At 44.2% G+C, this 12,024-nt stretch overlaps 1 protein-coding gene across 2 annotated transcripts in view; it reads right to left on the bottom strand.

Moving 5' to 3' along the window:
* PDE8B (phosphodiesterase 8B) overlaps positions 1–12,024 on the bottom strand; it is a 900,595-nt gene that overhangs the window by 150,429 nt on the left and 738,142 nt on the right. For both annotated transcript variants that reach the window (XM_069223470.1, XM_069223477.1), the window contains one exon: positions 1,810–2,008. In XM_069223470.1, coding sequence (XP_069079571.1) covers positions 1,810–2,008 — 199 coding nt within the window. The remainder of the gene's footprint in view (positions 1–1,809; positions 2,009–12,024) is intronic.

The raw sequence follows: 12,024 nt of genomic DNA on the forward strand, positions 1-12,024 counted from the left end.
AGTGTTTTAACCTGTCATACTTTGAAACTAAGATGGAGTTTTTCTGGAAACAGTTAAATATCAGGTCACCTGCATAGCCTGATGCTCTCAGTGAGGGATATGTATTTTTTGAGTTTTGAGAGACTTCATACAAATTGCAGGGGGGTGATGCTTAACTACCATAAACAAGTTGGCAGCATTGGAGGCAGAGCTGGCACATAAGAATTTATATATTTTTTGCCAGAAAACAATTTTGGAAGTTTTTGTTGAGTTAATGATTGTGTTTGGGGGCCAAGAGCTGGAGGCTTATTCTTCCATCTAGCAAAGCTTTTTTGGTCAGGTGATGAGCAAGTGGACTACAACCTTTGAGGTCTTAGAAGCAGTTTTGGCATCAATGATGGTTCCTTTGCATTTCTTCCAGAAGTTTAGAGGTTTGGCAGGTGGTGTTTGATGGGATTTTGTTGGCATATTCTTTTGGAACCACATATTTATGTGGTTATTGTTGTTTCATTGTCAGGGACATTATTGCATCAAAGATACCACATTATAAAAGGAAATGGTGATTGTATTTATAGCTTCAACTTGCTTTGTTTGAGCAAGACACAAGAAATATAGCTGGTTGACCTTGGTCAGATTTCAGTTTTTAGGCTCTGAATCCACATTGTTTTTTGGCTGTTCATGGTATCTCACTTTCCTAATGCTAAATGAGATTATGATTAGGAGGTGATCTGACCACCAAACTCTTAGTGCCACCCCTTGAGATGATAAAGTCAAAAGTATCAGCATTGTCAAAGGTCATCATCTTGCAGTTCTGGGTGAGATCATTTTCAGCTAACAGGTGAGAAGTCAGTTACTTGAAGGTCCATGGTGTTTCCTCTTTAGCAGGTGAAACCTCAGAAGCAATCATTTTTGTGAATTTCATTAGTTGACTGTTATAACCCTGGCTATAATTCCACAGGTCAGAGAATTACAGTTTATAAACCAGACCACTGATCATGGACTTAAGTTTTGGCATTTTATCTGTTACGGGTGGAAGCCTCTAAGCTCTCCCTAACCGAACACGTGCTCCATGTGTTCCACTTTCATACAAGCATCTCATGAGTTTCCAAAACTCACGATGGTAGAAGATCATATCAACACCATTATTTCCACATATCAGTACCCTCCTCATGAATCAAAAAGCAACTGATCCCTAGGCAGTCTCTAGCACAGGAACAGGTTGTGGTAGTTTTATTTAGGGTGCAATAAATGTTGTGACCACAACTCCTATACTCCCTCTTCCATTTCACCTGCTTGCATTTTATTAATTGCCATGAGAATTTTAACATGTTTTTTAGCTTTACACATTTACAAGGTTTTATTCCACTTCCTGTGAGTTCATCAGAATAAAGGGCTGTGTAACTTGTCATGTGATGTCAATAGGGTCAAAAAGCATGTGATATAACTTACAGTACCCATATAAGTTTAGTCAAATTTCATCAGTGCCATACAAGTGCAATTTATTAAAGAAAGTTAAGCATGCATAGGAACATCATACCACTGAAGTACTGTATTCAAAAAGACACAAATAATCATTTTTTATGTGAAGATGTCCATTATTTACACACCATGAAACAATGTTACAGGTATGCATCAGGCCGTCTATTTTTACAGCAACAATTTGTTTCTCTATGACAGCAAATAATATTTTCTTTGTGTATTCATTTCTGCTATGAGCACATGCTTTTAGATAAAACACTTACTCTTTATAGATGATACTACATACACAACATAGTTACAAAAAGCAATTCATTATGTTTTCTTAGCAAGTAACTCAAAATAGAAATATACCTTAACTCTTTCATTTCCAAGAAAAAACGCTGTAGCATGTAATACATCAGCAGCATGGGTGGAGTTGTGATACGAATTGGTTGCATGGTAGTTGACCTCAATAATATGTAACCAGGCGCGTAGTGTAGCTTCTGTACAGTTTAAAAATTCACACACTCCAAATCGGCTAAAAATCTTTAAACCAAGGTATACAAGTGGCCTGAAAAAACATAAATAAAATAATTTTTTTAATGAAATGCAGTACCTATATACTGGTCATAGTAAGCCAACTGAGAGTGTTTAACTTTAAAGCGTAGGATTGCATAGCTAGGCTGCAATGTTCTATATCAAAACCAAGAGTCTGATATTTCTACTTTTTCATGACAATCTTAGATATATGTGAATGCTACTGCTACTCGTACTTCTATGAAGGTTTTTAATAATAATAATATAATAATAATTATCAAAATCAGTCTTCTATATTACAGGTATGCACAAATAGTTTGTAACTTATTATTTCAGATAGCATCGGTTCATCCTTAATGTTAATTTCAGTATTTTGAAACTGAAGCATGTTTAATAAAAATGAATTAAGTGTAGTGTTATTGTAAAAAGTAATACTTACATTTTTGGGGAATTTGGAGGGTAAAAAGGTTTATAATACTCATCAACAATTGTTAATTGAAACACATTTTCAAGTTTGACAGTAAGCAAATGCAATCATGGTGTTAACCCTAACTCCTTTGGGGGTGTGGCTTATCAAGATGGGCGAGCACAGGTAGAGCCTGATAGCACTGTTGCCACTACCGAAATCTTGCAACATTCTCTTGAGAAACTTGCTCTAATGGACTAAGGTGGCTCCATCCTGCCTACACTGCACAGAGGTGGGCAGTTGGTGATCCCGGAAAAGATGCCGCATCTGCATATCTGGGTCTGTTTTGGCGTGGCCTGCAGGTGTGGAGCGCTGGTGGCCTTTTTTTTGCTAGGTGCCGATCACACTCTGGGGGACTCGGGGGAAGGCACGGCCCCTGGAGAAATGGGTGAACTTGGAGAGTAGACAGAAGGTGATAGAATAGCCTGCAGGTGAAATGAAAGGGATGGGCTCTGGCAGGCAAGTGCTGGAACCACGACATAGGGAACACGCCTGTTGTCTGAGGACACCTGGTGAGAGCCTGAGACCATGCTGGCCTCAAGACTGTGAATAGGCTTTTCCCCTTCAGGTGCGCCCCCCTGGATGGTGAGCTGGACCTGGAGTGCTGAGGGGGACCTTGGGTCCCAGGGGCAGATAAGGCCCCCACTGGACAACTGGACTGAGCTGGGGACACTCTGTGGGAGCTTGGAGCTGCAGCATGTGAGATACCAATCTTGAGACTGTGTGCAAGCTTCCCCTCCTCTGGTGAATGTCCCTTGGTGGTGTATTGGTGCTCCACGGGGGAGCAACGGACCCTAGGGCAGTTGAGGGCACCCACTGAGCAGCTGGGATGAGGTGAATAGATGCTTTTGTCCAGGTGAATTAGGGTTTGCAAGCAACTCCTCGTGGGCCACTCTCTGGACCTGGCTTATTGTTGGGCCTGCGACCTGTGAACCATGTATAAACCTGTGCCTTCAACCTCACTCAATCACTAAAAGGCAACAGTCTAGCATTGCCAGTGGAATACCTGAGATTACTCTGGGGAACCCCTGAGCTGCCAATCAACCGCACATACATAGCTGATAGTGAGATCTTCTCTCTCATCAACGTGGTAAAGGATAAGGACTGTAAGGTGCATCACGGGAACACTGTCACACATTATATTATGCACTAAGCCTTCCCCAAAGACCCATGAGGCTAATAGAATACCAACAAATGCAGAAGCAGGAGAGGCAACAGGAAGAGCCCTCTAGGGCGGAACATTTGCAGGCCATTCAGGGCAGCTGCATGGCCCTGATTGCAAAATAGTGACAGTGTTGTTGGATGTTAACTTATTGTGAGCAGATCTTCACAAGGTAGCTAAGAGGGAGCGGACAATAGAAGGCACAGAGGCGGAGCTGCAGGCAGAGGTGAAGACTTTGAAAGGGCAGGTGGTGACCTTGACAACTGTTGCAAACATCCTAGAAGAGAGGACTGAGGATGCCGGTCCCAAAGGAATAACCTCTGCTTTCTTGGGTTTCTAAGGCAGGCTGAGGGAACCAATGTGGAGAGTTTTGTGGAGGACTAGATTTGCTGGAAGCTGAAAACTCAGGACCATAAGCAGTGTTTGCCATAGAGATAGCTCATTGGGCCCTGGTGGCACTGCCCCCTTCCGGGGCACCTCCGCTGTCCTGAACTACAGAAACTGCTTTGTCATACACCATACAGTGAGCGTTTGAAAACCAACCTATCACAGTGTATCCAGGTTATACCTGGAAGGTTCAAATGTAGCAGAAATCCTACATATATGTTAAACAAAAACTCAGAACACTGAATCTGCAATACATCCTGCTCTTTCCTGCCCATCTGAAGGTCCTCACACAGGGTAAGAGTCACTTCTTCAACAGTTCAGAGAAAGTATGGACTTGGTTGGAAATGTGGGACAAGGTGGGGGCTCGCACAGTGGTGGCCTCCGGAGCCCAGTTCATGGATTGAGAAGTCAAAGGATACGGGCAAAAGGGGCCACAGTAGTCAACCCCAACGGACCAGGCAGATAACAATTGGGACCAATTGAGCTGAGAGTCCTCTTCTGCGGGGTCATGAACCTCTACTAATGATCCAGACTAAAGCAGTGGAATGGTTCAGGAACGTTAAAGGAGGAGGACATCTCTGGAGTTTGCAGAGGACTGGTTGCACTTTAGTCTGGTTGTTGTTACCTGGACAAGATATTTGTGGAATGCTGACTCATTCAGCTTGGTATGAGATGTCTCTCTTCTGGGCTGTTGGAGGGTGGTGAATGAGGGGCACATAGATGTGAGTGAGGCCACCCGGAAGATGAGAACGGGACGGACTGGAAGAATGGCCCTAGTTTGGTTTCAGCTCACACCCTGAAATCGATGATGTTTATGTGTTAATGTACAGGCATTTGCAGAGCGTGCGGCTACTGAAAGAGTGTCCCGAGGCTATGTGAAACAGTAAAAGAGAGTAGAGACAGAGCTACTGAACAAACAGCCGAGTTCTAAGCTTTTTCCTGAACAAGTCTTCATCCTCTATCTGGCAAAGTTCTAAAAGCAAGTTGCTCCCTTAAATTGATCCCAGGAAAGAGAAGGAATGCCCACCTGCCTTAGCCAGGCGAATCTTAGGGATTATAGCCAAAGAATTATTGGCAGATCACAGATTTTGTGGTTGGCTATAATAAGAAATCCTAGATGACAGGTAACTAAGACCAGCCTGGTGGAGCACTCTGTGCATCAGGAGAGAGGCTTCAATAAGATCTGCTTATTCATAGGAAGCCAGTGTAAGCTTCTTAAGTGAAAGGAAATATGCTCCCTTCTGGCGGCATCATTCTGTACCATCTGTAATTTCCTCAGCAGGTACTGCAGCAGGCCAGCATATAGAGAGTTAGCATAGTCCAACCTGGACATCACTAAGGCCAAAATTATGATAATCCTTATCAGAACTTGCCAAAGCACAAGCCACCCACTGAGTTAATACGAGAATGGAAGGACAAAGTTTTGTCCAATTTGACCCCAAAGTGTTTAACAACTTCTGATTGGGTATTAGGTGGGGTGGGTCCTTCTGGCCAATGAAACTCCAGATTAAGATCACAATTGTGACTTACTCTGAGAACCTCAATTTTTTCAGTGTTACTTTTCAATTGATTAAGGCTCATCCAGCGGAAGACAACAGACAAACAAGGTCTAATAGGAGCCTATTATCTCTCACTTGACAAAAGTGAAGACAATCTGTGTATCATCTGCATAAAATACTATTTTTGCTCCAAAGGATTTAACAAAGTCTGCAAGTGGAGACATATATAGATTGAATATTGTGGAGCTCAATGCTGAGCCCTGTTGGACTCCTACAGAGACAGTGGTCAGATGAGAAAGGAAGTATCCCCCACTTCTTGGCTCCTATATTCAAGATAAGAATTCAGCCACTTCCAGGCATTACCTTTAATCCCAATCTCCTGAATGCAGCTGAGCAGCCTATTGTGCGGAACAGTATCAAATGCTTCAAAGAGATCTAACTAGGACAGCCCTGCTGGCAGCATCGATGGTGCCCCTGATCTGTTCCAGGACTTCCAGCAAGGCTGTCTCAGTGCTGAACCATGAAACCAGATTGGCTGGGATGTAGCAACTTGTTGACCTTGATATAGTTGGAGATCTTATGATTCACTAATGTTTCAAATAGTTTGGAAGGTGCGGGCAGGAGTGAGATAGGCCTATAATTGCCATGGACATCAGGGTCTGCATTAGTTTGTTTTGGAGCGGTACAACTCTGGCCTGCTTCCAACAGGGTGGAACTGTAGCTGTGGTTAGAGACGCATTAGTAGAAGGTTCATAACAAGATTAATAACGTCCACTTCCAGTGCCAGAACTGATGGGGGGCAATGATCGAGGGAGATCCTGACTTGAGGTGTAAAATGGCCTTTCTGGAGTTCTCTAGCGAAATTCCATTAAACACGGAGAGCTGGCAGGACATGGTTTTAGGTGAACTGGTAGGTATCGGATGACAGAGTTACTGTAAGGCTTGTTTGAATCGCCTGCATTTTGTTATGGAAAAATTAGGGCAATTCTTTACACCAATTGGCTGAAGGATACTTGCTTATCTGATAAGTGGCAGGATTTGATAAGTCATTTACGATCTTAAATATTTCTTTAGATCTATTACCTGCCCTTTCGATCCGCATTTCATAATATTCTCTTTCCGGCAGAGTTAGTCAAGGTCATATAGTTCTTGAGAGCTCCTTTACACAGAACTTTTGTTTCTGGACATAGTTTTTCCGCCACGCCCTTTCTGGTAGCAAATGACCTACCTCATCAACATTCATGAGGTAGTTCGAAATTTGCAACCCCATTGGGAATGGCCGCCATCACAGGGATGGTGGCCTGCTGGGGACAGTAGATTACCATCTCTGTAACAGCTTTTTGAATAAAGCAGTTTTTAAAAAAATGCAGACCATTTTCCTTAAAGGAAAACGGGGCGCATTTCAAACAAAAAAATGAAAAGTTTTCTTTTTATTTTCTCAGAGAAGGCAGTGGTCCACGGGACCACTACCTGCTCTGAAAAAATATATCACATAATGCCATCCCACATTTTGGAGCACCTATTAGGGGTCTGTCTAGACGAGCTGGAAAATAGAGTCCTTCCTCAGAGCATAAGGGAAGTGGTGATGGTGCTAATCCCAAAGGAAGGGCAAGACACAGACTTGAAAATACTCTGTAAAGTTCTTGCCAACTGATTACTTGGAGTGACTGGCTCGCTCAAACATGCAGACCAACCAGGTTCATCCTTTGCAGGAGCACAATGTATAGTACTAGGAGTCCCAACCATGTAATACACTCATTGGAAGGCTCTGATGCCCACTTAGCGTTGAGTGCCTTAGATTTGGAGTGGGCATTTGATGTAGTGTTATAGCAGTATATGTGGGCAGTTCTGCATGATATGTAGTTCGCCCAAACAATATTAGGTGCAATTATTATACACAGACCTGAAGCCAAGGTGCTTACTAAGGGCACTGTAACCTATTCTTGGAGTCTGGCTAGGGGGGCCAGGTAGAGATGCCTGCTATTCCCTGTGCTGTTTGTACTAGCGGTGAAACTGCCAGCATGTAAATTGTGGATGAGATTGGGAGCCTCAGATACACCACTGTGCAGCAAATGTGAATGCCTATTAACGCACTTACACAGAGACATACTGGTGGATAGCAGGGGCATGATGGAGAGAGCCAAGGCACGCTGGCAAAGGTATTGCCCAGATGGACTGACTACACATGACTAGGCTAAAGCTTGTGTCGTGTGACAGGTGCAGGATGCACTTGGCTGACTTCATTAACATGACTTAGACTTGGTCCTTTATGGTGGGATTCTGAGGGGAAGTGGTGGGGGAATTGTTGCGTATTACAGTACTTTGGTTGAAGGGATCAGTGAAACTATGTCTGCTTGGCATATTGAGGAAAGTATACTAAAATGGAAACCTGCAGCAAAGCAGGTCCCGCAACTCCTGGTTTGGAAAAAAGACCTACTGGAATAGGCAATCACAGATGAGCAGCTCACGAAACTAACTCAAAAGGATGACAGGGCAGGAGAGGATCTATCTCACTGGAGCATGATGATAGCAAAATAATAGACTGTGCTAGAGATGGGTGAGAGAACGCTACGGCAGAGATGAAAGGATAGTAGTTACTGACACTGTTTCCTGTGAAACTGCTGTAATAGATGGCATTGCACTTCAGAGCCGAGAAAAGGCATATTTACTGTATGCTAGAAGCTGTTTGCAATCAATATGTTTATTGTTGTTCCTTACTGTATTGAAAATGTCAATAAACATAAATTTTATTTAAAAAAACTCCTTAGCCTTTAACATTTAGCCCCCGGTAATCTCTACCCTTTACCGAAATCCCTTCACCTTATTCCCAAAAGGTTTCGCCCTGTGCCATTAACCTTTCAATCTTTACTTAACCCTTAACCTATAACTACTAACTGTGCAGACTTAATCCCAATTCATTTAACCATATACCTTATCCATAACCTCTTAAATCTTAACTCCTACACCCTAAGCCTGTACCTCTTAAATGTACAACTCCTACCTTTAACTCTGTACACCAGATCCTTAGACTTTATCCTATACCTGAAACCACAAATCTTATGCCCATTACCCCCATCCATAATGCTATACTCCTGTATTGTTGACTGATGAATATTGAACATATTGTGCTCCCTTGATTGGAGGAAAGAGTGGTTTGAAGTCCGCTCTAGTGATAGTGCTTGGGGCGACATAATAATAAACTTTACATAAGCTTCAATTGCTACATAAACATTCTCCGATAACCTTTATTTTAAACATATATTCAGACTGTGTCACTGACACAACCATCATGATTTCATGTGCGCTTAAAAATGTGCCTGGAACATCATAATCTACTTGAATACATACATATTTGTCTCTGTTTTATAACCTGCTAACCACATTAAATAAAGCATTAGGCTTCTGAAAGCAGACCTTCTACTCAAATTAGGGATGTATAAACAAAGGCCACTGTGATAAGTGAAACAGACCTGGAAGGTATTTTGAGCTGCCTCAGTTATACTGCACATTAAATATCACTCAGTTGTAACTAGATTACAAAGAATGTTTCATTTTATGATAGTTATTTTTATTTAATGGCTAATGTACAGTTGCATGAAAGTTTTTTTTATAAGCCAGTCAAAATCTTACTAAAACATGAATTCCACATAGGATAACCTGATGTTACCAGTGACATGGTGGCCATATTCTGTGCTTTTATTTGATATACTGACACATGCTGAAATTTGTAGTCTTGTGTTCCCTGGCCTACAATGCAGCATGACAGTACGACTTTTGTCCGAATAGTGCCATTATTAGAAATGGGGTTTCTAGTTGGCTAGGGTATGCACCTCAGCCAGGCAGAACTTACCCACTCTAGTCAGGGCAAGGGAGTTACACGTCCAAGATAACCCCTGCTCACCCCCTTGGTAGCTTGGCACGAGCAGTCAGGCTTAACCTGGAGGCAATGTGTAAAGCATCTGCACAACACACACAACATATGTGACGCAGTATCCCCACCACAAAGGAAACACAACACCAGATTATATGAAAATATACTGTATTGTACACAACGCAATTATCAGACCAAACATCACATATCAGTACTATCCTGCTACCTTAGCAGTTGTCAGAACATTACACATTAGTTACTCTGCAACCTAGCAGTAGTCACACATAACACACAGGTTACTCAGTATTCTGCAACATAAGCAGTAGTCAGGAAAACACGTTATTACATCACAGCACTTGTCATAAGAATATCATAAAATGACCATAGTAGGAACATTAGAAAACATATGGCAAGTTAGAAAAACATTTAGCAAGCATGTCCATAAAAGGAACATTTGCATACACATATGTAAAAACATCAAACGCAGGTAGGTAATATATGAATCAAACAAAAGTCTGTAGAAAGAACTTTGGATTGCAACTATATTGGTCCTTTAAACAGTACCTGGTTGGATGAAGGCACCTCCAGTGCCTAGAAGGCGAACAATGGGGCCCCCGGTGCTCCTATGCGCAAAACGGGGGCCTCCCTTATACTCTGGGGTCAGAGGAGGGCGACATGCACCTCCTCTCTTTTATAAACAGGCCCCTCCGGGGACCGTGATTACTGGGGGCCCCCCAGGGCCTCAACCGGCCCTCACAAGGGGGGCCAAAGCCAGCAAAAACAACTTAGGGCAGGAGGGGGGCACCACGCACCCCCTCCGGTATAATGACAGGCCCCTCCTGGGACCCGCGATCTCTGGGGGGGCCCCCGGGCCTCCACTGGCCCTTCCACCAAGGGGGGGCCACAATAATGCCCGTTTTACCTAACAGCAGAAAAGGAGCATCCTGCTCCTAACGCAGAGGCCAGGGGGAAGCGGGCACTCCCCACGCCTTCCCCTGGTCCTGCCGTGAAGCCACAAGAAGATCGGACCCCTCCTGGGGCCTAAGCAGACACTCGCCTGCACCCGATGCGGTGCGCGAGTGTTCTTCCAGCTTCCCGGGCCGCTGCGGTGATCTTATTTAAAGGGGCACAATGCAGCCAGGAGCCTAAGAGCTCCCAAGGCTCCATAAGCGCGCTGCAATCAGCGCTATGTCAGCCGCAACCACGGAGAAGCACCCCTCATGGAGAAATGGATGCAGGGGTCAGGGGCCACAGCACCCTGCCCCTGGGGAGCAGAATCTTAAGACAAGGTCCTCAGGTGGAGGGCCCAGCTACAGGCCAGCACAAGGGAAAGGCAGCAAGTGGCAAGTCCTTCACATTGACCAGGCAGGTCACAGGTCAGCACAGCAGCAGCAGTCCATGGCGGTTCCTGGTGAGTCCTTTCAGCCTTTGGTGTCCAGTTCCAAGATGATTCCAAGAGTCTCCAAATTGTGGGGAAAATTCCCCTGTACTTATAGTCAGTTCTTACAGTGTTTTACAATGGTAGGGAGAGGAGGTTCCAGCCAGTTACAACTGGTTCTGGGAGTGCCCCCTCTCTCCTTTCAGCACAGGCTCCAAACATCAGTGGGGGGTTAACGGCCCTATTGTGTGAGGCCAGGGCACAGCCTTTACAAATTTAGTTGTGCCCCGCCTCTCCCTTCTCTCAGCCCAGGAAGACTATTCAGTATGCAGATGCACCTCTGTGACACCTCCACCCTCCCTGTGTAAAAGCTGTCTGAAAAGTATGCACAAAGCCCCAACTGTCACTCTTCCCAGACGTGGATTGGAGTCAAGCTGCAAAACATCAGAGTCATAAGCACAGATAAATGCGCACTTTCTAGAAGTGGCATTTCTGTGATGGTAATAAAAAATACACCCACACCAGTAAGCGGCATTTATTATCATCATCACAACCATACCAAATACGCCTACGCTACCCCTCATAAATCAGACAATACCCCTTACACATAAGGCAGGGCATTTCTAATGCAATCCTATGAGAAGGCAGCACTCATAGCAGTGAGACACCAAGTTAGGCTGTTTGTCACTACTAGGACAGGCCATGCAATATGGCACATGTCCTGCCTTTTTACATACATGGCACCCTGCCCATAGGCTAGCTAGGGCGTACCTTAGGGTGACTTACATGTAGTAAAAGGGGAGTTCTGGGCCTGGCAAGTAACTTTGGATGCCAGGTCCCTGTGGCAGAAAACTGCGCACAGAGGCCCTGCACTAGCAGGCTTGAGACAGGTTTAAAAGTCCACTTCAGTGGGTGGCGCAAGCAGCGCTGCAGGCCCACTAGTAGCATTTAATTTACAGGCCCTGGATATAGAGATACCACTGTTCAAGGGACTTATAGGTAAATTAAATATGCCAATTAGGTATAAGCCAATCATACCAACTTTAGATGGGAGAGCACCTGCTCTTTAGCACTGGTCAGCAGTGATAAAGTGCTCAGAGTCCTAGAGCCAACAGCGAGAGGTCAGAAAAACCAGGAGGAAAGAGGCAAAAAGACTGGGGATGACCCTGCGTAAGGCAAAAAGTCCAACACAACCCCCTACCAGCCAAAAGCCAGGGGAGAACAATCAATACCTTGATGTACTTCCCTGATTGGGGCGATAGAACAAGGACCACAACAGCAGGGGCA

This window comes from Pleurodeles waltl, chromosome 1_1 (genome assembly GCF_031143425.1).
Source record: "Pleurodeles waltl isolate 20211129_DDA chromosome 1_1, aPleWal1.hap1.20221129, whole genome shotgun sequence".
NCBI lineage: Eukaryota > Metazoa > Chordata > Amphibia > Caudata > Salamandridae > Pleurodeles > Pleurodeles waltl.